The 27,974-nt window shown below is 34.6% G+C and overlaps 1 protein-coding gene across 2 annotated transcripts in view; it reads right to left on the bottom strand.

Moving 5' to 3' along the window:
* The window catches only part of LOC149777183 (phosphatidylinositol 4-kinase alpha-like), a 209,270-nt gene that overhangs the window by 52,682 nt on the left and 128,614 nt on the right, over positions 1-27,974 (bottom strand). For both annotated transcript variants that reach the window (XM_089941887.1, XM_089941888.1), the window contains 4 exons: positions 27,409-27,536; positions 21,354-21,485; positions 5,834-5,913; positions 2,835-3,016 (listed from right to left, as the gene is read on the bottom strand). In XM_089941887.1, the coding sequence (XP_089798013.1) occupies positions 2,835-3,016; positions 5,834-5,913; positions 21,354-21,485; positions 27,409-27,536 (522 nt within the window). The remainder of the gene's footprint in view (positions 1-2,834; positions 3,017-5,833; positions 5,914-21,353; positions 21,486-27,408; positions 27,537-27,974) is intronic.

Here is a 27,974-nt window from a genome sequence, read left to right as displayed (position 1 = left end):
GCAATGCTAAAGTTTGATTAAAATCAGATCTCCACTTCATGTAGGGCAGTTGTGATCTGATTTTAAACAGATTGCTTCATTTTAAGGCAAGTATGTCAAAATCTTGAAAATACATTTCTTTATTTCATTAGCATGATCAAAGTTTTCTCTGGCAAATCTGATGGTTTTTTTTTGACAAGCCTGACGAGCACCTCTCATAGAATACATGACAGGCTCGATCTGAAATTAGAGGGGCCCAAAGCATCTGGCTATCAGATCTTTTTGAGTACAGCTATCAAGCATGACGTCCACTAGCTTGTTTACACACCATTGTTGACAACTGTTTAAATCTGTTCATGCATGCATGTACATTGCAAAGTCAAAACTACAGGCTATTGCAGTATAGAGGAAAACTGACCAATGATCTTGACAATAGGACTGACCAATGCAGTATGTATCACACCTACTAATGATGATGCACAAGTTCACCAAATTTCGTCATTCAATGCTGCAAATTTGAAGCTGACCAAGATTAAAAATTGCGCACAAAAGGCAGTCACTACTGAAACATCCTTTCCAGTCTATATACAGTAGGTGCTTGAAAATAGTGGGAGAAACAGTAAGAATCTTCATGAGTGGGATGTCAGATACAGTTACCTATGAATGAATTGAAATAGAAACTGGTCACAACAATAAAATAAACCAAAACAGGACACCATTCAACAAGACATTCTGCTTAGCAAGTCTTCAATACCTGGCTAAAAACTATTTGCGCTAGCGCAAGGATATTTGTGATGAGGGGTGAATGGGTCTTGTTGGGCACTGGAAATGAAGCAATATCGACCATTGGGGGCCAACCAAACCCAAGAATGGGGTCGCTTGACTCGTTCAGCCAATAGAATACACTTTTAAGGTGTACGAATATATGGGTCAGCATCCTTAGCGTCACTTGCAAAAGAATTCTTGGAGATATGGGTAGTATATTTAGCAAGCATAATTTTTATATTTTCCACCACCACCCCACCAACTGCCTTGGTGTATAGCTTCCTATGTTGTAGTTATTTTTGGAAATAACTGTAGGCATGTTATATCATTTGAACATAACTTGTTTTAGCTTTATATTAATTTCTCAGCAGTAACAGTGTATGGTGAAGGTGTTCACACCAGTACTACACAAATTATTCAAGTGTCACATATCTTTCATGTCTATGCATCCTTTGTTATGTGCATACATTTGAAAACATTTTTTTAAAAAAATCTCATGGTTCTTTCAGTTACTTGTACATTATGGCAGTCTCAGCTCTCAAATGGATTGTTTTTTGGTTTGATGGTTACAAATTTACAATCAGTTCTGAATTTCAACTAAGTAGTTTATCACATACTATGTTAAAGTAATTTTGTAAATAACCTTATGCATGTTATATCATATGAACATTTTATTTTTTCAATACAATTGTCACTTATGTGGCCTGCAAAAACAAATCGTTTTCCCATTTTATTTGTTATGCTCAAATTCTTACTTTCCTCCTTACTGTTGTTATCCTCTCACACACGCTTCATCACAAAGTCTTGAATTTGAGGACTGCAGAATGTTAATGATGGCTTTACTGTCACAATCTGATATACTGCCATATATCAACCAAATGTAGTGTATACAAAAATACTAATAGAACACTGTTCAATAATATTGCTGCAGAGGCAGACAAGCACAATAAAAGCACAATAAAAGTCTGCTTTTCAAAGTGAAAAAAGTGGCCATTTTTAGCACATTGAAACTCCCATTTTTAATCTTGAACCCCTTCAGAAATGAAAATGTACTGAGAATACAGATGGCCTTGAGGTTCAGGTAATTCTACATTAAATTAGATCAAAAAGATGAGCATACATTGTGACACTGACTGTCACTTTCCTTTTTTAAGAGTGTAAACAAGATCCCTCTTTTCTTGTTTTTCTTGACCGAATATTGTTTCAAATTATTTTCACAAATTTAGAGAAAAATATTTCAGTAATTACTTATATCCTGGGTGGTAACCTCTCTGACTAATCATTTCCTCTGATTATTTTTATTTTCTTCACTGGCTTTCCAAGTCAAAAGGTCTAAATACAGAAAATGACTTAATAGTAGAAGTATAAACTATTATTAGTAACAGAGAGCAGACATCATGCCATAGGCTTTGAGAGATGAAATTTCCCCAATACATAAACCACCTTTATGCATCTTCTCATGATACTGCTCGCATAGTACTGTGAACTCATAAAAACTCTGAAAGTTTGTGGCAGCATTCAAACATAATGCACTAAAATCTACGTAACTGTCAATGTGTATAAAAATGTTAGCATAGTATCAACCTTTAATCATCAATTTTCAAAAATAAAATTTGCTTTAGTGTATACTAATAAGTATAAAGTTTATACTAATTTATACAAAAGGATATGAGAAAATAAAAAAAATATCTGATGTTATATTACCTGCCATGATCACGAGTCACATGTATTCTGGTAATAAACAGTGTTATTTACCCAGCCCCGAGCTTTTTTACTGAACTGCATGATTATGTTTTGCTGACTGAGTTTAATAAGGAATCAGCTGAGCCAGTAAAATGTCAAAGTAAAACCACTATTTATATCCTAAAATACAAAACTGTTCTTTTCATTATGAAACTTTACAACAGACTGTCCAGCAATTGTAAAAAATATTAATTATATGTGTCACTACCATATGGAATGACATAATAGTATCAACGGTTGTTATTCTATGCTTTACTGTTGATTTTAGTAACACACATATTGATATTCAACCAATCAGATTGCATCTTACATTCAGAGATCTGCTATAAATAGTCCTTATGCCTCACCTGGATGGGAAAAATACAGCTAGTGTTGGTGAAATATCCCAGGCCAGTCTGGCATACTCCTTCCACTGTTTTTCCGTGATGGTGTTACTACGCCATGTTGTTAGTTTATCTTCATCTGGGATCCTTAATTCCTCCAGGGCTAGTGGGTTGTGCCAGGTGATGAACAGTTCTACAGTACTGGCCTAGAGTAGAAAAGAAATGATACCTACATGAAACAATTTCAAAACCATCAAGAAACTGTGATAAACAATTTCAAAACCATCAAGAAACTGTGATAAACAATTTCAAAACCACCAAGAAACTGTGATAAAAATTGCCCAAATTGGTGTCAAGTAAGTAGTTTGGCTTGAACCATATTTATGCCATCAAGAGTCAATGACACCTAGTTATCTCTTTAATTTTATGTCTTCAGTGTTTCCACAATTTTGAAAACAATATAAAAGTCAATATAATCCTATTCATGAAGGCATGCATATATTAGTGCAAACTGATTTTGCACAATTTTACTTAAAATACAGGCTTCAAATATAGAATGGTGGTGGTGGTTGACAGATATTCACAATGGTCTTACTATACTAACTCTCCCAGCCATGACTGATAAACCCCGCAAAAAATCCTGCTGGCGCCCATGTGCATAAGCTCTCTTATTGTCATTACAATATCTACTGGTGTTTATTAAAAAATGGACAAAGAACTTCACAGACCATACCTTTAAATATCATCTTTAATTAGTTCTCCTTATTAAGTCTGTCACCATAACAAAACACCAGATGCATTTTAAAACGAGTTTGGAAGCCATTTGATGTTTTCTTATTCAACAAAAATTACATCTCAGTACATGCTAAAGTGAAGACCATAGTCAACCAGTCTCATTGTTTCATAATAGTCATACAAACATAAAATATAAAAACCTTGTCCTTTTCCATTGTAAATTTGAAAGTTACAGACTCCATTAAATTGATTTGTGTATATACATATACCATCTTTTAAGTGTTTGTTCTGTTTTGACTTGGATATAATTAATATTGTATTGCAAATCTATTCTACAATATACCCCACTATTATCTTTATTGGCGAATTCGAATAACAAGTAATGTGTATGATCACTTGCCCTTATAACTCTGCTGTATGGACAATGGCTTCAACAGCACATTGACAGATTTTCATTTCCCTAAAGAAAGCCTCATTTCCCTACTGGTAGCCTCATTGATTTGACCTTTTCTGTCCATTCTTGCCCTCAATTTGGTTTCAATTGGCATGTAAATAACACTGCATAGCCATGTGGTTGTTGTGACAATGTACATCGTAATTAATACAAGAATGAATTGTTGATTTAGTGATGTTTATTGATAATGGAATATAGCAGGGTTGTAATACTTGAGGATTTTCACAATCATCAGGTAACTGAAAATAGTCTTTTTTCTCTTTGCAAAAGCTACAAATAAAAACCACCCTGAATAAATATGGTCTTGTACACTGACAAAAGGTTGTTTCATCTCTCTCTCTCTCTCTCGCACACAAATGCGCACGCCCATGCACATGAACTAAAACGTGATTTCAAGTTCTTTATTTTTTATTGGAATTTGATAATGAGATTTTTGTTGCTGCAAAAATACAAGTTGCACTTAATTTCTTGACTCTGTGGACTTGTATACAATTTACCAATAAATAATACCCATAACTAATACATGTTCAAACCATCTTAATCATTTTGCCAACATTACATAACATAACAGCTATATATGTTCTAAATGCAGATGAGCTGGCACACTGAGACATAATTACCCCCCTCTCTCTCGTTCACTAATAACAACAAAAACCTTTTTGAGTACTTTTATTTTTATTGTGATTAGATTCTTGAGTTGAAAGCAGAATGAGACAGAAAATATATGTTTACTTTGTACATTTGTACTGTTTGGTTGTCGAGTAGTGTGTGTTCCGTAGAACTTGTTCAGGTACGATCCAATCAATCAATCAAAATCAGGTATGATCCCTTTTTTTTCATACACTGAAATTAATATTATTTTTGTGTACAAAATTTTACGTGAAATACGGTAATTCTATGGACCTGCCAAATGTTTATAGGCTTTGGGAGATACTAAAACTACTTTTGACTCAGGTATTGTCAAAGATACAAAGACTATTTCATCAAGTGAAGAAAGGAAAATATGTAATTCAAAGTGAGAACAAGCAATTTAACAATTATTTGGCGATCAAGTAACTTAATAAATTCTGATAAATATCAATTTAAGAGGGCAGAAAAATTGTAAATAAAATATCTGAATGACAAATGTTTTTCATGTTATTTTATCCAGTTTTTTTCAAACCCACCTACAGTGAGTGAAAATCAGGAGAACATTTTTAACTCCATCAGTATTATATGACAATAGTAAAAGCTTATCAAACCAGACCTAAGTGTGTAAAAAAAACAACAAACCACACCTTCTTTATTCAACAAAATTACTAAATTACTAACTTTGAGAACTGCCATGCAGGTGCCCATGCTGAGTTAGTCCAAGCCTGACAGCCACACATAACAACTGTGACCTTGAACTCAATCTCTAACTCAAATGGAACAGCTTTCTGCACAAAACTGATATTCCAAAAGGTCTGCTACAGGTGGGGATACATTCATGAAAGCTTTGCTAGTAAGAATGGAGATACTGTGGAAGTGTTTAGTACTACCTGATTACTGAGTCACGCTTTCAATGGTTGCAATGCTCATCCTACCAGGGGAAGATAACCCATGGTGAGAAGTATGGAGGTTGGCTTGCCAATTGAGGTAGCGTACCAGAAGCTTAGTAACAGAATATAAGAGCCTAATAAATTAACAGAACTCTGGTTTATTGCAAACTGATACTGTTAATCATTGGAAAACAGCTTTGACTGTCAGATCAATATAATGTGAAAACTAGCTTGGTTCTTCTGCATTACAGTGACTATGGCATTAAGTAAGTACACAAAATAATGATTATGGAATGAATAGATATATACAGTACCACAAGTGTCAGAATCAGGTTCCTCTTTCTCAAGTACTCTTTGATCTGGGCATTGTTAGGGTCCTGACCTTTCCTGGTAGCTGTAAAAAGAAATATTACATTCTTTCATTATTTGCTCTTTGGAAATGTAACTCTGTGTACATTATCACAATATGTACATGAACAAGTCTGTTGCCATAGTAGGATATGGCAGCTTATGTGTTTGGTTAATAAAAAGTTCTTCAAAGTGGAAATTTAGTGTATTTAAAGCCAAGTTGTCAATGTATTCTTAAATTTCTTTCTGTTTCAAGGACATAATAACTTCTTTCAAAACATTTTTCTGAATCGGACTTGTTTGGTATTTAGTATTATGGCATGAAAAGTTGATGTTGGTGATGTTGCAAAGAAACTATTTAAAATATTATGTAATCATGGGAGTGTGAAATGTAGTTTATTATGATCTAGTTTTGAAAGCAGGGTACACAATGAAACCACTCATGATGCTCATTTACTTAGAAGTATATATAAAACTTATTGCAAAACACCATATTTATCTGATGATGGGACCAAGATTGATGAGAAGTCCACTCAATGTATAGTACCATATATACTCATATACAAGCCAGCTCCATAAACAAACTGCACAGACCCAGATCAGCCATGGCATAATTTACCAGCAGATTTCAGTCTATGCAGTTTGTAGAACAAACAACATAGACCCAGATCAAGGTCTAAGCTGTTTGCAGTTGGACCTGACTTATAATTGAGTACACACAGTAAAGACATTCTTGACTGGTTATAAGCCCATTTCCTACTTTTTTAACATGTTTATTAGACTGGTTCCCTAGACTTATCATTAGAAAAATACTGAAAGTGAAACACAATTGCTGAATGGTAAGCATTAGACCATTACTTCAAGCTATGGTGTATAATTTCTTAGGATGAATGCATGTTTTCATGATTGCACACTTAACAGTGTCTGAGAAACCATGTTAAATATGGAATCTGAATGGCTGATGGGCCTATAGCTGCTGATGTCAACATCAGTTGGGACACAATGGAAGTATGCTATGATACCTAGACAAAACAGTTTCAAAATAAGATGAGAAATATGAATGTTTTGAATGTCTCACAATTTCTCATTATAGTTAAAAATAAAATTTAAATAAGATGGAAAAATTCAGGGTACTTATTTTTTCAGTGTTAGCTTAATTTCTATATGCAATGTTTTCTGACATAAGGAAACTGTTAACATCCATTGCAAACTTATGATTTTAACAGAAAAAAGGGCTCTACAAAGGACAATGGATAAGTGTTGATTAGTGAAAAAATGGTAAATAAATACCAGTACAGGGTAAATTTTATTCCATTACAAGGTGAAAAGTCTTCACAAAGTCAAAGCTAAATGAGACTCTAATAGACAAAATGAGCAAAAAGTCTTGGTGGTCAAGTGTTAAGGATGTCTGTTATAAAATATTAGTTATAGGTACTCAGTTTTAGTGGACATTTCATTCAATTTGACAAGTCTGGGTTAATCTGAGTTAGTGAATAGGTAGGGAAATCAAGAAAATAGATTAGTAGTTAGCTCTTATGGATTTTCCCATTCTATCTGGATACTAAGCGGTGAAAAACAAAACTACTTTACATCAATCAAAAAAGGTCTGAATGACAGAATACTACTGCTCTGCTATGTGATAAATTGCCATACTGTCAATGAAAGAATACCACTGCTCTGCTATGTGATAATTTGCCATACTGTCAATGACAGAACACCACTGCTCTGCTATGTAATAATCTGCCATACTGTCAATGACAGAATACCACTGCTCTGCTATGTAATAATCTGCCATACTGTCAATGACAGCTGTAAAATTATTTAGAAGAATTCTGAAACAAATGTTCTGTGATGGAACAGCTGATTGCTTGTACATGGATAACTGTAATACTAATACTTCATGATACTAGACACAAAGCTGTAATACTTAAAGTTAACAGGTGCTCTCATTTGAGATACCAACTCTATAACAATCTGTTCACAGCCATCAGAAATGGGAAAGCAAAAACAATATCTTTACCATTCATATTCTTGACGTCAACTGGGTATGTCAATTCAGAGATAAGTCACAGGTTAATTTAAATTTTCAATGTCAAATTACTTTCATAAATTGTTATCTAAATGTGAGGGAATGTTTCCATAAAAATCAATTCAATGCACTGATTAACTGGTGTAGTAATGTTTTCTAACAACGTCTGCCTGAACAGCCATGCTGAACATTTCCAAAGTAGAGCCTCGATTTATATGAATTGACCCATAAATGGCCATAAAGTATTACTATGAAAAATGAGGAAACAAAATTGACCATTTAAATTATGAATATCAAGATTTATGACTGTGGCAACCTATCTGGTGATGAAAGATGAATGCAAATTGCAAAGACATGCTTCACTTATGATGCAATATCAGTATCATGAAATATTCAGAAGTTTCAATTTAAGCAGACCTTCAAACTGCTAAATTCTGCCAGTACACTATGTAACAAGTCTGAATACATGTAGGCATGATTTGGTGAAAACGAAATAAATTATGCAGAAAGAATATTAATGTAATATTGTAAATGCATTTTGTGATCTTGGTCCCATTTTCATTTGGGGCCCTTAAACATCTGCTACAGATGGTTAAAGCAAGGTTATAATGGTGACACAAACGAGGTTAAGAAAGTTGTTGCAACAGTATTATGAAGTGCCTATGTCAGTACCCAGACTATCAACATAATCACTGGAATGCAACTAAATATAACTCTGGTCAAAATTCACTTGTATATGTAAGAGTCACTGTTCATTAGCTAAGTGAACATCAAAAATGGATGAAATGACCTTTGACTTTTAAGGTCAATTAGATATGCTTTCCAAACCTCCTTCACAAATGTGTCAATATGATGGGGGTCAGATCTGCACCAGTTTCATTCAGAATCAATGAAATATTTTAAAAAGTGCTGTTGTGAAAACTGTATAAATAATGCCACCAGTCAAGTGCTGTTGTGAAAACTGTATATCAATGTCACCGGTCAAGTGCTGTTGTGAAAACTGTATATCAATGCCACCAGTCAAGTGCTGTTGTGAAAACTGTATATCAATGCCACCAGTCAAGTGCTGTTGTGAAAACTGTATATCAATGCCACCAGTCAAGTGAAATAAGATTCTTGAGAGGGCTACCATGGCACTACGATGGAGGCCAGACAAGTACCATTTTCATTTAGAACCAACTATATATCACTATAATAGTGTTCTAGAGAAAAGATTAAGTTGATAAGACCATCCGTTCAGGAGAAGTAGCCATAACATGATTTTCAGGAGGGACCTAAAGGCAGCCATTTTGGAAGTGAGATCAGCATCATTTTACCAAAGGAATAACTATGTTTTCCAAGAGAAGAGTTTATATATTTATATGCCTTTATGGACATCTGTTAGAAGCAGTGCTATAAGATATTTTAAAATTCTGACAGGTCATAGTGGCATTATTTTCACTCAGGACCTACTAAATACTGTGTAATGAGAAGTCTTTTGGTGAAAATGCCATGTTGATACAACCATCTCTTTAAAAGGAGCAGTGATTACAAGATTTTCAAGATGTCTACCAATCAGCTGCATCATGTTTATTTAGGACCCTCTGGATAGTGTAAGAAGTTTTTCAATGAAAATTCCATGTCTACAGGATAATGGGTAGATATAGTAACATTTCAATATCATTACCATGGTGATCTTACGGAAGGACTGATTCAAACTAGTTTCATTTAGAACTACATATTAAGAAGTCTTTCAGTGAAAACCTCATGTCACTACATCTATCAATTCTGTAGTGACAACAAGATTTTCAATATGGTGGCCATAATGGATGTCCATCAATCAATTTTGTAGTGACAACAAGATTTTCAATATGGTGGCCATAATGGATGTCCATCAATCAATTCTGTAGTGACAACAAGATTTTCAATATGGTGGCCATAATGAATGTCCATGGGCCACCATTTCCATTTAAGACCAACAAGATATAAGAAGTCATTTGGTGAAAACGTCAAAATGATCAACTGTACCGATTGCATAGTGTTAACAAGATTCTCAAGATAGCCACAGTGGGGGGGGGGGGTCATACTGGACATCAGATTAGCACCATTTATTTTAGGACCAACTAAACATCATAATTAATCTTTAGTGAATACAAATTGTTGATATGAGCAGCATCAGGAAGAGTGTCAAAGACACGATTATATGATAGCCACCATGGGCCATAATGGATTCTAGATTGGAACAATTTTCATTTAAGACTAGTTAAACATCATGAGAAGTCTGTTAGTGAAAATCTGATGCTGGTAAGACCATCCATTAAAAAGCAGCAATGATTAGATTCCCAATCCTACAAACTGTTTAGCAGAAGCAGTAATAACAAATGTGTGCTAATGGAAGGAGAAATGGCAACTTGTGATCACATAAAACTGTCTGGTCTACAACCAGTAGAAACTTAAAATATTGAAATGTGCAAAACAATTTTATGTGACTTTCTATACGTTGCAATAAATCAAGAAACCACTATTAACTAAAGTCACAAAATAAACTATTCTCCACTTTGTCATAAGGGGGCCCTGAGTGGTCTAAAGCGCCCTCTGTTACGGATCACTGCCATCTCACCTCTGTCTGTGTGGGTTCGAGTCTAGGATTCGGCCAATGTGGGTATGTGAGAAAGCTTCCAGTGGCTTCTCGTGGGTCCGTGGTTCTTCTCGGTGTTTTCCCGGGTTCTTCCTCCACCATTAATATTGGCTGCCATGTATAGCCTATCGTGTGCTGAAAAATGGCGTTAAACCCCACAACAACAACTTTGTCATAAGTGTGGATATATGTAAGTCTCAGGACACTACACAAGCTGGGAGTCCATTAATTATTTTCAAAACTAAGTTTTTCATGCTCTGTTAAAGTTGGGGCATGAAATCATAGTACTTATTTAACGTACAATACAATAAAATCTGAGAACCTGAGAAAGATATCTTTTAACTAGTGATCAATAGTCTATTGAATGGAGTAACACCAGATGTCAAAGGACTACTCCCATTACTGAACAGATGAGATTATGATAAATCAGGTTGATTTAAATTGTTTTAGAGATCGAAAAAGATGACAATGACAGCCTTGCCATATTGCCACAATTCTGTACCATATATACTCACTTATAAGTCACACTGCAAACAACAAAGATCCCGATCCGCCATAACACAATGTGCCTGCAGACCAGGGTACATGTTATCTGTTCTACTGATTACTCTTAACAAACTGCATGGACCCAGATCTGCTGGCACATTATGTGATGACAGATCTGGGTCTGTGCATTTTGCATTTGGAATTGACTTAAACGTGAGTATAAATGGTAATCAAATCGACAAAGACTTGTACTTTATACTAATTTGATTATTGCAATCAAGACCCACTAATCCTCTAAAACTTCATTTTTAAAACTGTTAATTGGTAGGGATTAATGTTGTAGAACAAAAGGAATATTACCAATGACAAAATTTCTCCTTCTCTTGAAACATTTTCAGCTTGTAAAACATCTAATTGGTTAAAGACATAAAAATGGTACAAATAGCTGCCTAGCATGGCACTCAGCATTAAGAGGTTAGTGTTAGGACTGGTCGGCCTGGTGTCAGGATAATGTGACTGGGTTGGACATCATGCTACATGTCTGCGGCATGATGCCCCAGTGCTAGACATCACAGTAAACTGCGACTGCAGACATTGTAGCGATATGACTGAAAAATTGTTAAAGCTACATTAAAAATCCAAATCACATACACACACACACATCTAATTGGTTTGGACTGAAAATGTATACTGCCTGTAAAGCGTCTAACTGATTTGGATTGCCGTTGTATATAGCCTGTAAAACAAATAACTGGTTTGGATTGCTCTTGTCAAATAAAGACATATTATCCCCTGAAAAATCCAACAATTATAATCGAGCATCATGCCAAAACAATTAACTTGCCAATATTAATGGTAGAATGAATAGTTCGCTGAATTTACAACTGTTTTCATGTAAATGAACAGAAGCAAAATGGATGAACAAGGACCTGGTTGGATCTTTATTTTGCATTTTAACACGACTTAATATCTTTTATGACGGTTATAAATGACAGTTATGTGCTTAATATATTTATAAATATTGACTGATCATACATCTCTTTATATGGTATACACCACTTTGTACAATCACTTGTACAAAGAAGTGTCCCTCAAAACCCCATTTCAGTAAGACCGCTCATTCACCAGGAGTAGTGATAACAAGATTTTCAAGGTGGCCATCATGGAAAACCTATTGGATGCAAGACTGGCACCATTTTCATTCAAGACCAAGATCTGAAGTGAAAACCTGATTTCAATATGGCCATCCCTTCAAGAGGAGTAGTGATAACAAGATTTTCAAGATGGCTGTCATGTCAGCCATAATGGATGCAAGACTGGCATCATTTTCATTTAGGCCCAACTAGATGTCGCTAATAAGTCCCTATGGTGAAAGCCCCATGTCAATATGGCCATCCCATCAGAAGGAGTATTGATAATAAGATTTTCATGATTGTTGCCATTGTCCATATTTGAAGTCATACTGGCCATTTTCATTTAGGACCAACTATCCATCATAAGACATCTTTCGGTGACAACTCCATGCTGATATTACATTCCACTCAGGAGGAAGGAGTAATAAGATTTTTAATGGCTGCCATGGTAGCCATATTAGATGTAAGATTGGTGCCATTTAAATTAAAATCAACTAGACATGATAAGAAGTTTTTCGGTGAAAACCATTTGTTTATATAACCATCCATTCAAGTGGCGTAGCATTAATTCTTTTTACAGGATGGCCACTGTGGTACCCATTCTGACTGTCCAGATGCATTACTTGACCTAGGACTAACCAGACTCTGGGATAAATGTGTGTATGCAAAGTTTCATGGACATCCTCCAACAGGATGAGTAGCAGTAACTTGTGCTAATGGGCTGATCAATGACTGACGATACTTCATGCTATAAACTCTTCTGGTCTATGATGAGTAGAGCCAATATGGGGCAGCTCTTGATCTTGTGATATATAGTGGGGTTTTGGGGGGTGGCTGGGTCAAATCTAATTGTAATGATGCAATACGTACCTGATAGTATTGTATAGCTTGTTATTCTTGGGCTAAATTACCCTCATCCTATAATAAGAATTCATCCTCTATGGATGAACTTTCAGATTACTGGGAATCCTATGTAGAGTTATGTATCAATATACATACTGTACAAGGACCCCCACGTTATGTAATGATACATATTGTATTGTGACAATGTGTCACATTCTATATCAAGATACTATTTTTTGGGACCCCTGTGTCACATTACAGATCAAGATAATAATGTACTGGGAATCCTATATCAAGTTCTGTATCAATATACAAAATGTACCTGGACCCCAATTTATGTATCAAGGTACATACTGTATTGAAACAATGTGTTATGTTATGTATCAAGATACATATTGTATTGTAACTTCTGAGTTAAGTATCAAGATACATAATATACTGAGACCACTGTGTCAATTTATGTAGTAAGATACATACTGTGTTGATACTTGTAAGTTATTTAAGTTATTTATCAAGACACATATAAAATTGGAACCCATGTCAAGTTATGTATCACGATAAATACTGTAATGCAACCCCTGTAACAGGTAATGTATCTAGATACATGCTGTATTGTTATCTGTGTCCAGCTATTTATTAATATACAGTGTGCATTGGGACCCTTGTGCCATAATCTGTATTACATAGTAATCTAAGTTGCAATATACAGCTCTAGTGTAGATAAATGTGCTATGATTTTTTTCTGTACTAATGGTGTACTTATTGAACCAACTAACTGAAACCTTTCAATGCAGAGCAGAGATCTCCCTGGTTTGGGCTGGCATCAATTTGGAAGTGAAGTATATCAGATACAGTAAAACTGAATTCATATTTTAATGGGGCTTCATATGTGAGCAATGGAAATAAAGCATTTGTTTTGCTCCAAGTGCAATGTTAAGAGATACTCACTAGTAAAATTGTATTGGTGGCCCCTTAAAGTTTCAAATGTTTCTCAATGTTTCTAAATTTTGCATCGCTTTACAAAGGAAAGTGGTTTATTGATCCATCATAGGGATCCACTGATTTTCTGCTCTGGAAAGATCCCTGCTAGATCTCAATCATGCATATCTTAAATAATGACTTATGCATGCCTTACCTCATACTCACTTGATTTAGTCACATATAAACTAATTAATGATGTAGCCAAATATAATCTTACATACATATTTCTAATATCATGATATTAATGTACAAATACAATATACATAGTCTGAAGTATTATTTTTGTATACAGAAATCAATTATTATAGTTGTGTACAGAAATAACTTCAAGACATGTACTAGTATGTAAATACAGTATGTAAAACCAAATAAATGATATTCAATGTTAAAAGATTTTTCATTAAATTATATGAATGTGAGACTGAGATCAACAACAAAATACAAGACGTAGAGTGAAGTGGATTTTATGACTGACATTACACATAAGTAGATCAACAAATAACATCTTCTGGACTCTGCTTCGTATGGACATGCATACCTTCTTAAGGCACCAACCATTTTAGCTGTGAGGTGTGGTGGGGATGACATTTTCTTTGGATTCAAACAATTTCTTGGTTCCATATTACAGAAAAATATTTTTTTACCTGATGATAGTTATACAGTGAGATACAAGGAGAACAGAAACAGAATAAGTCTGATGTAAAAAAAAAAAAAAACATCCACTCAGCCCCCTCCAACCACTACAACCTAAATGTTTGGTGCCTAGTGAATTTTGTAAATGACGTATTTTTGAGAAAGTGATTTACAGATCCCAAAGTGACTGTTCATTTTGGGTAAACTTAGTCTCTTGGCTGCTTTGGTTTTCTGATGCATAGCATTAAGTGTCCCGTTTTAAACAAGAGGATGCTTCTTTTTTCCCCAGCATGGTACTTCACACATTGTTAAAAACACTAAGTATAGTAAGAATACTGACCTTAATTAGACACCGTAGTGGTCCTACTAGCACCTTGTCATGAATTGATTAATGCATTTTATAGGAAAAAGTATTTATCAAAGTGCTTTTACTATTTCTGCATCCATGTTTACTGCTCATCTAACTGCAAGCAATATAGATCCAAATCTGTTAGCACAGTGCAGTATGTACCAACATATCTGAATCTAGTTTCAGTCATGCCCAGATTGTATCTGAAATTACTTGTGGTCATGCCCAGACTGTGTCTGCACAGACAATTTGTATATACCAGTCTGGAGAAAATATGGTAAAAATTATGCCTCCTTGCAGGCTGTTGACATTGCTCAGGTACAGTTTGATTCCGTGCCTTGAGTATGAGTTGACACATTCCAGATCATGACATGATAATATGTATGATGTCAAATATGATTCTGTCCCTCGTGCAAGAGTTGACAAAATCCAGAATATGATATGAAATTGTGCATGATGTCAACTGATTCTGTCCTAGGGCAAGAGTTGACAAAATCCAGAATATGACATGAAACTGTGCATGATGTCAAATGATTCTGTCCTAGGGCAAGAGTTGACAAAATCCAGAATATGATATGAAACTGTGCATGATGTCAAATGATTCTGTCCTAGGGCAAGAGTTGACAAAATCCAGAATATGACATGAAACTGTGCATGATGTCAAATGATTCTGTCCTAGGACAAGAGTTGACATATTCCAGATCATGTGCATGGTGTTAAATATAAAATTAAGCTGACATACAGCAAAAGTGATTTAACACTGTTCTTCCTGATTTGATTAATTAACATTTTTCTTTTGTTTACCTCAAAAGCTTTAAATTGGTATGCTTTTTAAAAATTAATTTCATTTTCCTTAGTCATCACTTACAGTGCCAGTGGCCCCGAGTGGCCGAGTGGTCTAAAGCGCTTTCTGTTATGGATCACTGCCATCTCACCTCTGTCTGCGTTGGTTCTTGTTTCGGAATCAGCCAATGTGGGTATGAGAGAAAGCTTGCCAGTAGCTTCTCGTGGGTCGGTGGTTCTTTCCGGGGTTTTCCCGGGTTCTTCCTCCACCATTAATATTGGCTGCCATGTATAGCCTATCGTGTGCTGAAAAATGGCATTAAACCCCACAAAAACAAACAAACTTACAGTGCCATATAGTATCCCAAATTTTGGGGTGCCTTGTTTTGTTTCACTTTAATATTTTTCCCCTGAGTTCTTTATTTGGCATTCCATTGCATAATGATAAATACTGAATCTGGTTTGAATGGCACAGATCATGATCATTCACTGTAACAGCTGATCTGGGTCTACAATGTTTACATTTGGTCTTCCATTATAAATATATAAATCTGGTAATCAATGATCAGTGCATCAGATATTACAGATCTCAGATTTGTGGTAAATACTATTAAATGATCAAATCGATGTTGAACAGTTAAAATCCATTAGAGAATATTTCTTCATGTGTATCTCCATGTTTTAAACCTATTGCCATTTTTCTACATACAAATTGAAGACATCCAGACAAACATACATATTACCAATAGATAGTAAGGTTACCTACAGTGACTCCTAGTTACATGCAGCGTCTACCCTCTTCATGCAGAAACGAAGGTAACATTGTGAGCAGTTGTTAAGAAAACACTTTTGCAGTATGAAATCTGAACTTGGACTTGTAAAATATAACCATGGCATTAACATGATTCCCTTCCTTCAACTATTATCTGTACACACACACACACACACATACAGACACACACACACTGACACATACATACACACACACAGACACAGACACACACACACACAGACACAGACACACACACACACAAAGCTGGGTCTTTGTAAGCTTCACTGATTTTTCAATCATATTACCAACATCATGAAGCTTTGTGATAGGCAAATAATTACAAACTTTTGTGTCCGAGTTCAAATTTCTGCCCTCAGGTTTTACAAAACAACATGGTCTTGACAGCCAACATGCAACTGTTCACAAGAATACTTGCCAAAAACATGATCAGACTGAACTGTTTGCAGCTGACTTTTTTCAACATGTCCATACAAACCTAGCACAACACTACGTCTTTGACCACCTGAGGTGAAACATGGGAAGACTTTATAAAACTGGGCAAACAAATACATCATTTTAATTTTAATGATATTTTTCAAACCCTGTGCATATCTGTTTTTAAAAATGAAATCATAAGGTTACTAAAGTCGAAACTTTATTACTATTCCAGACATCTAGTGCCCTTTTCTCTTGGTACACATCTCTGTTATGTTCATGTAATGGTCTACAGTTTAAAACTGTTACAAAATTACAAGCTCACAGACCATAAAACATATTTTAAAATCATATGCTTTCATTTCCATACATAACATACGTGAAACAGATAAATGGATTATACAATAATATAGTAAAAGCTTTGTAGAACTCCGGTAATAGCTTGACTAGTAAATTCAAACGTGGTCACCGGGTTATAATAGGCTGGAATAACTGTGTCAAAGAACTACACGACTTTGCACGAAATGCTTACCACATGTGGCGTGATAATGGTAAACCTCGCCACAGCCATTTCAGTAACCAAATGCGCCAAACAAGAGCACAATTTAAGTATACTCTTAGATTATGCAAGGAGGAAGTAAAACATAGAGCAGACTCACTAGCACAAAAATTTGAAAATGTCGACCAATGTGAATTCTTGAAGCTAGCTAAACAAAATACTATGACAACTTCCAATAAACTACCAATTTGCATTGATGGAAACCATGGTCAGAATAATATATGCAACATGTGGAAAAATCATTTTGAAGACTTACTCAACAGTGTTAAAAATGAATCGAATAAGAAGCATGTGCTTTCAGCATTGAATACCCCTTTTGCTCGTACTGAGGTAATCACATTATCTGAGATCCAAAGTGCAATAGCAAGACAAAAAGGCAGTAAATGTCCAGGATCAGATTTTTTATATGTGGAACATTTTAAATTTTCAAATACTAGACTTCATGTGCTATTTATGATTTTATTTAACTGTATGTTTGTGCATAACTTTGTATCAAATGATTTCACAAAAGTTACAATTATACCGCTACTAAAAAGCAAAATTGGTAACCTGGCGGACAAAAATAAGTATAGACCTATAGCTCTTAAGACTATTATTTCAAAAATATTTGAATGCATCATAATGCAAAGATGTGAAGTCACAATCTCTGATAATTAGTTTGGTTTTAAAAGCAGCATTCAACAGATTTATGCCTATATGCCTTTAAGGAAACTGTCAGCTATTATGTAGAACATGGCAGCCCAGTGTTTGCATGCTTTTCATACGCTAGGAAGGCATTTGAAAGGGTCAATCATTGGGCACTCTTTAAAAAGTTGATTGATATTGAAATACCTGACTACATAGTTCATACTTTAGTTAACTGGTATGGGAAACAGTTGTATTGTGTGTGATGGGAAGTGTAATATCCAGTGCTTTCCATGTAACCAATGAGATGAGGCAGGGGGTATTCTTTCCCCTTTGTTATTTAATATATATATATAGACGAATTAAATCGTAAGTTCGGTCAGTGCTACGTGGGTTTACATTTACCACCAAATGTGTTGTTTCTTAACAATTTTAGTTATGATGATGATGTATTATTGATGAGTCCTTCTATCACCGGTTTAAGGAAATTATTAAAGATATGTGAATAATATGCAATTGAGAAAGATATCATCTATAATACAAAAAAATCAGTTTGCATGGTCTTTCAGCCAACTTCTTTCAAATTACCGTCTCCTCCCCCTGTACATGTTAATGGCAATGCTCTTACGTAAGTCAACAGTTATACATATTTAGGTCACATTTTGAAATCCAATCGGTCAGATAATGAAGATATGATGAGACATTACCAATTTTTGTGTATTTGAACAAACATGCTTCTACGTAAATTTACGAATTGTTCACTGAATATCAAAATTAAATTATTCAAATCATATTGCTGCACTATGTATTGTGCTCCTCTGTGGACAAACTTTAGTGAATGTATGAAAAGAAAACTAGTTATTGGTTATGATAATAGTTTTCATTTTCTAATAGGTCTTCCTAGGTGGAACAGTGCCTGCAACGTGTTTGTAAATTATAATGTATTCAGTTTTGATGAAGTAATGAGAAAGTATGTATTCTCAATGATGACAAGAATATCCAATAGTAAGAACTGTATATTGATATCTCTTTGGAACTATGACACTCATTTAAATCATATTATTAGTAGATGGTACAAATTACTCTTTAAATGTGCCACTTAATTTCATTCTTAACGATGTATGGCACAGATAATTGTTGTAGATGTATCTGTATACTTCTATGTATGATATATATCTTCTTTTATGTTTACAATGATTTTACTATATATATCTATATTTTAATTTAGAGGTATGGACTATGTAGTCTGAAATAAAGAATTCTTATCTTATCTTATAACAATCACTTTCAAGGAAACAACCTGAATGAAAGAGTTTCTGATCACTCATTTTATCTGAATAAGCAGACAGCTTACATGTACTAAGGAGTTCATCAAGTTAAGAAAACTTTGATCTAGTGAAAGTAAAAATAAAGCAGGACTATCCACAAAACTACGAAGTTGATATATGATATGATGCGAAAAGATTAACTGGGAAATGAAACATTTATTTCTATTTATTTAGGGTAGTCCATTTTTTTAAGATCAATGCACAGCTCAAAATGACATGATCATTACATTATGTTGTTGATATGGTGTCCCTTATTAACCAATTTGTATCACAGAACCATGAATAATACAAGATATGGGATGCAAAATGAGATAGCTGTGACTTCTGTCTCTAAATAAATAATGAAAGGAAACCATCCTTGTAAAATCTGAATAATTGTAGGCAGTCCAGTGTAGAATGAAAATGGTAAATATAATGAAAAGTAAAGGAGATCTTGCGAATTCTTTTGTAATTATGATTTACCATAAACTGGCAACACAGCCTTCCTGTTATGGAAAGCCAAAGTACTTCACTAAAAGTGTCATACTGAAAAATTTCACTCAGAAACATCCTTTTCTTTGTGTATATGAAAACACTAATTAACGATCTGTGTAAATTTGATGAAGTTTTAAATAGTCATTAAATTTATTAATTAATTTGTATAATTAATGACCTGGTACTTTTACTAATACACTTCCATGTAATTATCCTAATTTTGGAATAGATATTCAACTATAAATTGTGCAAGAAAATGCACATCAACCTATGCATTTGTAAATGATTATGGATTGCTTGGATTCTTAGCTAAGTGAAAATATTAGCTGTTGAATGAGCTGAATAAGTACATTTCAGAAGCAACCATCTTTACACCAAGGACATGATTCATGTGTATCACTTTATATAGAACTACATAAACCCATACATATTAAGTTTTATCCAAATGTACAAAAGAGTAAATTGTACACAAAATACAAAGAGGCTGACTTCAAAATGATTTAGCTTTTTTTATATCAACCTTGTCAAGTTCTGTATGGCTAGCACATCCATTTCCAAATCTGTGATCACTGAAGTGCTAAGCTAGCGTGCTTACCACTGTGCGTAACTAAATACATGGTTCAAGTTCTCAAATTTAATTATGACTGTAAGACTGCAAAACAAGCCTGTTACAACAGTGCAATACAGGCCACATATCATGTAACTTAAGTCCTTACATGGAATTACTATCCTAAGAGAATTCATTACACCAGAAAGTAAGTGAAAGGAGGCAAACACGTTTTTCTTTGGGAAAACACTAACAGAAAAGAACCTGAATTGTTATACACACAAAAAATTGCTCATAAGAAAGATTCAGGTGCCATCAATCTCCAAGTGCATTCCCCCTCTCCCAGGAAGATTTGAAAAGAATAATCCTGGGGAAATTTTATAGAAAACATTATCCTTTATGCCATTATATGAAACAAGAAAGACATATTGTGCGATTTTGAAATACTACATCTGGTTTATTAATGGCTTTGTTTATCATCAACTACAATTATAAATACCAAATAAAACTTTACAAAATTAGACCTTTATTATCTTAAAGAGATGACTGACAAGCTCATACTTTTTCCTATCTTAATCTAATTACTTCTTAGATTTTCCTGGGAATGACATTTATCTTTCACATGCTCTAAATGAGATTAAGACAAAGCATACAAATAGTCTATCGATGAAATAAAATCAGATTTGAAAACTGATTTCTAAAATGTAATTTATCTGAAATAATCATGATCTTGTTTTTAATTTCTGAATAGAGTGTGTCTTAATATGTAATCATGGCTTGAGTGGAATTCACCAACATATCAGAATAAAATATTATAACATGTACACTGCCAGAAAAGGATATGTATATGTCTCACCTATGTTTCACATGCAAGACAATAAAAGAGCACTAACCTGTAGATCTCTTGGAGTACGTGGCTGTCCCACTGTTGACGGTGATCAGCCACTTCTTGGCCTGGGCAAGGTCAGCACTGGTCAAGGTCATCTGATTGGCATTGGTGTAGTCCTCTCCTGTAGCCTCTTCAACTAGGAAGGGATAGCAATATGAAAAAATGTCAAGATCACAAAGTTATGTCTGTTTGCCTTTACATCCATCTGTCCATCCATCTATCTATCTATCATGAAATGTTCACTGAATTCAGAATAATGCCATTTATCACAAGAATTTTAAACAGACCACATTAAAAAGGAATTCTTACAAATTCTCATATATTCAGACTACATAACATTTCCTCCCAAAACTGAATGCCTACTATACTGTACATTATACAATGACTTTCTTTCTGTTTTTTTATTTCAGGGGAAACAAACTATCTTCTGGCTTTACACTTTTTTCAAACAACATAAAATGATCAGGATACAGTTGGTAAATAATTTTCATGTGCACATTCTGACATGCAAAACTAAAAAAATTGGACCATTTCATGCAATTATGTGTGATTAACTAAATCAAATTCTGTAACTGACCAAAATATGGTGGTGAAAATGTTAAAATTATCAAACAAACTTTAACAAATGTGTTTTCCGAAATACATGCCATACCTCCAAGATTAGCTGTTGATATATCAAAGAGAATAATCCCATGACCCCAAGGGCCCCCAACATGGCACTTGATCCCAAGGCCCCCAACCATTAACTTGAACCAAGGGCAGGAATCCTACTGGTGGTAAAGAAATATAAGCAGTTTTATATTTTAAATAGATCGCATGCTGGATAAGGAGCTACTGCATTATGACCCAATGGCACCATCCAAGAACATATCACGTAAGTCTGAGTGGTACAATTTGACATGTAGGTATGAGATGATGTTATATTCAACATGTGTAACCAGTTTAGTAAAATGTTACTGAAATAAACCTCTGAACAAATTAACCAGTGTCCTACTTCTTGACTCTACTGACCCCACCCAACAATGGCTTAAGGAGAAACGACAATCGTTGAAAGAAAATGACTGGATTATACAAAGTCCCAAATACGATGTGAATTAGATGAGGAATCCTTGAAATGTTAGAGGAAGAATACAAATCTAAAGTCTCCAACTTCTTGATTCCATGGTTTCATCTAGGCCTGTAACACAAGAGGCAAAAGCAGTAAAGGCAGAAAAGGAAGTATGGGTTCATATAAATAATTCTAAATTACTAAATTTAAAATAAACTGGCTGAAAGATTATTAAAAATAAGGGATGGAATGAAACCTTGAATAGCTTTAAAACGTCTGACATACTGACTCCAAAGCTCCACTAACGGACTTGACTCACTGGCAGGTGTGGTAAGTCGTGGAAGGAGAATGTGTGATAATACATTCTCAAATGAAGTAACTTGGCTAAAGGAATTGTTAAAATGCAAGCGAGGAAAAAACTTAACATTTATTTCTTGACCCGAAGGGACAGAACCCAATTGCAAGTCTAGAGTAGTAAAATCTATGAGGTATGTATGGGTTATTGTTATTTTCCAAACATAAATTATATTAGTTAAGGCATCATAAAATGTAAGTGAAGAAAAAAACTTTTAGCAGAATGAGTCTCCAGTATAATTCTGGACCCAATGGTCCCACCCAAAAGGCAGAACACCAGGTCGGGAGTGGTAATGATGGAAGGGGAACATGTGATGATGATGCATTCCAAAATGGAGGTAAATAGGATAAGGAGTGAAAGAAAGTTATGTAATGAACAAAGCTTCAACCAAAAATGAAATTCTTAACTCCAAAAGCCCAGACCAGACTCAGAACCCAAGAACAGAAGAGGTACAGACAGAAGAGGAGTATGTGATGATATATTCCACACATATAAGTAAACTGAGTAAAGGATTATGGAGAAATAAGCAATGAAAAACCATTAATTAAATGTGTCAACAGTGTAATTATTGATCAGATTGCCCCATACAATGTTACAATCCAGGGGAGGAATGGTACTAAGAGAAGAGCATACGTGATAATATATTCCAAACAGGAAGTGAATCAGGCAAGGAATTACATAGCAACACGTGTGGCAAAAAGCCTTTGAAAAAAAATGGTTCCCAATGGAGTTCTTGAAGCCATGACACCACAGAGGGGAAGAACCTGGAGGCAGGAGTAGTACTGAAAAAGGGGTAGTGGTATGTGATTATATTACATTTAAAAAAGGAAGTGATTTGGTACAAACTTTATAAAAATAGAAGTGATTAAAGAAACCAAAATATTGTCCAAATGTGCTCCTATTATTATATTTGACCCCACAGAAGGAAGCATGTGATGATACTATATTACAAAGATAAAGTAAATCGGGAAAGGGGTTACCGAGCTACAAGTGCTGGAAAAAACTTCAATCAGTAGCTTTAACTAAAATTTGTCCCCATTATAATACATGACCCCATGGCCCTGCCCAGTGGCAGAATGCAATAACATGAGTGGTAATTAAGGAAAGGGAGTACATCATGATATTATATTCCAAATATGAGGTGGGCTTTTTTTTGTTGAAAATATGAGTGATGAAAAAAAACAAACATGAACCTAAATGTATCACCAATTTAATTGTTGATGTCATGTTCTTCCCATGGGTAGAACCCAGTGATATGAGTGGTACCAAGGATTATGTAGTGATATTATATTCTAAATGACATGAATAGGTAATGGTTTACTAAGCAAGTCCTGGAATATTTTTAAAACCAAAGCCGTCCACATATACTCACTCATATATTGGCAACCCAAATATAAAATGCCTACATGTTCGGGGGATAAAAAAACGTGATTAATCTAACAAATGGCAAATTTTTTATGCAAACCTGGATAGTTCTATTTTGTCTTAATGCACTATGAAAAGTTTGGAACAGTGCATACCAGTTGGTAATGTTACACTGCAATACCATCAATTAATAATGATTAATAAATATTAATTAAAATTTAAAAACAATAATACTAAATTTAATTAAATATAAAAAAATACTTTAAAAAAATAATTAATGCAACACTGAAAATAGTAATTTGATAAACTACAGACAGGTTTGCAAATGGCATCATGCAGAGCCTTGTTGATCTTGCTGAACAATAAACAATCCTGAAAAATCACAAGAGGATATCAAATGCAAAAAAATAACATCAACCAGATATAGGATTCTAATTCCAAACTGAGAAGTAGTCATAAGGACCAGAGAGGTCCCTATTTTGTACACAATGATCCCAAATGCTTGAAGCACCTTTAATAACAATTTTGTTTTTCTTTGCTGAGCTAGCTGAACTTGCAAGGGATAAATACAAATTTGAAAAGAACTTAGTAATGCATCTCTGATAATATTCTGAGGAAAATCTCTAAAATTAATGAGATTTTGCATTAAAAGATACAAGCTGGCATTTGTGATCTTAAATTTTCATTTATTCACATCATGTACTGCTGTAACAAAATTTCTGAGCGAGGCCTAATTGGATTCATTGTTGGAAAAATATAAAGAAACCAGTTTCAAAATCTTTGCCAGCATATCATTGTATCCTGTAACTTCAACACCGTCAATTTGTTCAGAAGATCACAGGTCCAAAACAGGACCTGGATTCAAGGTCAATTACAATTTTTTTGCACAGAATTTCTCACTGCAATTTTTTATGAACAACCAAAGGTCAATAAATTATGAGAACCCAACCTAATGTGCAAAGGTCTCTTTTGAAAGACTCCACAAAGTTGACTAAATCTGAAAGAGACATAATCTGAGTAGGAGAAAATCGATTCATCTTCTGTGTTTAGAGTTCTGAAAACATGTGCTGGATTTATTATGAGATCAAAACTCCAATCATCTAAAATTAAAGTTATTAAGAGCCCTGAAAATGTTGGTAAAAGACTGCCGATAAACACTGGTCACAATAAATAATTTATTTGCTTGATATCATTATGTGCATGATATTTCCATACAGTGTTGGTTTTGTTTTGAGACTCAAAAAGTGTGTATTAAGGCACCATGGGGGGGGGGGGTCAGTACAATGTGACCCCAAAAAAGAGACATTCCATTGAGAACAAGCTGTCCTTAGCTATGATTACAAATTCGCATCAGAATAAAAGAAAATAACTTGTCTGATTTCTTTAAAACATTTAATACACTTACATGAGTAAAAACATCGGTAGACTTAGCATTGTCAAATATCACCACACACAAACAGATACGTGTTAAACACTCACATAATCACAACACTGACATTAAATAAAAACACGCACACAAGTTTCTGATTTTAAAATCCATTGGATGGCAAAATATAAGTTTACTTAGATGCAGTATTTGCTACTCTCCATAGTTCAACATGTAGTTTGAAGGTAATAAGATATCACTTGTGTTCATCATTACACTCATTGAAGACTGGAAGGTACTGTTGTTCAAGCTTCCCTGCTGGATTCTCCATGCAATTCCTGGTTAGAACTGAGTTTGTTCTTAACAATCACTATGATAGTGTTGTCAGAACTATATCTGATGTAGTTTGACCATAACATATGCCTGTTGCTACAGAAAAAAGAATATACCTCACATTTGGGGCTGACCATTTCATTGGGAGAAGGGGAGCAGGTTGGTGACATACTATTTTAAAGTTTAATGGGGGCCTTGCAGGTTGTACAGCAATAATAAATATCTTAGTGACCTGTATGGGTGTTAACATTTTATCAACACAAATCAACTGTACAAACATGAGTGTGTTCTTATTACTGCCTTTCAATCAACCTATTTTTGGTGAAAATCATCTTGAAAAGCATGGGTCTGTTGTAGTTGGTATTTTAACAAGACAAAGAATAATAATAAGGAGAACTAATCTGAATATTCAATTCAGCGTGTCGAATATGTTCTGGCTGGTTGCTATGTTACAGACAGGTGGTGCTATTTTCAAGAAATGTTGTACCTCCAGAAAGGTTTATATCGATATGTTGTTTGCAGCATGTGCAAAGAATTTGATGCTCACTGTTGATGCTGTGCTTCACAAAGTAAACCTCCATCAACCAAATTTTAGTTTTGCTGGCCTTTGCTTGCTTTGCTGATATCTTATTGCCTCCTGAATCCCATTAAATGCGTTTCGATATTTTGCCTTCAAAAATTAATTGCACTTGGAACACTATTCCCATGATTGAAATAATCATGTTTTGCATTGTAAATAAGGAGTAAAATCAAACTTAAAGAAAATGTTGCTGCTTTTCACAAACTTGCCAGTAATCTTTAATACAAATAGCTTACACCTGCTCCTTCAAGAAAAAACATGTAATAACATTTGTTTAACACGCACCTCTTTGATTTACCTATAACTTAAAAGTAATTAGACTGTTCCCCTTTGAGAATTATACCTATGCAAAATAGCATAATGGGCTCTCCACAGCAGTCTTCAAACAACTTAGTACGTCACTCAAGCTATTGCTAGCCATTTAAATCATGTGAAATGGTGTGTGTTTATACCTTACCACCTTGCCTTGTAATTGTCTCTATGACAATAAGCTGTATAAACTGCCCCAATGATAATTCTACATAAGTTCTAAGCAGGATTATTTACTATTTATACATGATACACGTAACAGGCATATATTAAAGTGGGTTTTTTGTGTGTGAAGATTATTGAAAATTGTATTTTGTTAGCATGGCCTGTCATGTCATGGCAGGTATGTAAATAGAACAAACACTGAGGATCCTAATCTATCACTGCGGTATCTGACAGCAGATATGGATCAGCTACATCATTAACAATTGAGTGCATACAACTCAGTTTAATGTGCATTAAGTTTCTTCAAAAGATACTTTTTTCGTTTTAAAGTACAGCAACACTTGGAGGAGGTTAAATCATGACAAGGCAAGCAGAAATAAGTGCCCTGCCCACACACACACCATGGCAGCTGATCCTGACAGATCTGACAGTGGAATATACAATCATCACTAGGAGTCTTAAGGAAATCAAAACAGAACATTATGTAATGTCAGATCTGGGTTTACACTATCTACTGTTGGGTATATACTGCAGTTACCTCCTCTTGGGATGACGCTTGTTGACAGATATTTCTTGTCAGCATGCATCTGCATAAAGAAGCTGATTAACTGTATAATGTCCTCTCTCAACTCCGAGCCTCTCTGGGTTGGGAATATCACTGGACCACTGCAAAGTTCATAAAAGTACATAACCGTCAAAAACTTCCAAGCAGGAGACGAGATCTTATAAAATGATCCAGAATGGTATTAGTCCAACTAATTTTGTACAGCTCTTAATTTCACACATGTGAAAGCTACAAAACGTGCTGCTTTAATTTGCAAATGCAAAGCAGATAAGCAATTATCAAAATGGCTTTTGAGTTTATCTTAAAAGTTCTGAGTAAATTCTGAGCTTCATTGTTTAAAGTTTTATATTAGAGCTCTGAAGATATATGAGGTTTGCCCGGATACATAATTATCAAAATAGAATTATGAGCACAATTAATGAATTATGTCTTCTGGCTGAAATTTGTCTTTAAATATAGTACAATCCTTTTTTAGCAGTAATCTACATGACAGAACAATGTTACTCTGCTAAGGTAGGTTAGAGGGGAGGGAAGGTCAA

The sequence above is a fragment of the Sinohyriopsis cumingii genome, chromosome 18 (genome assembly GCF_028554795.1).
Source record: "Sinohyriopsis cumingii isolate HCF-2022 chromosome 18, ASM2855479v2, whole genome shotgun sequence".
NCBI lineage: Eukaryota > Metazoa > Mollusca > Bivalvia > Unionida > Unionidae > Sinohyriopsis > Sinohyriopsis cumingii.
Note: the sequence above shows the minus strand (reverse complement) of the source record. Positions and strands in the feature narration are given on the sequence as shown.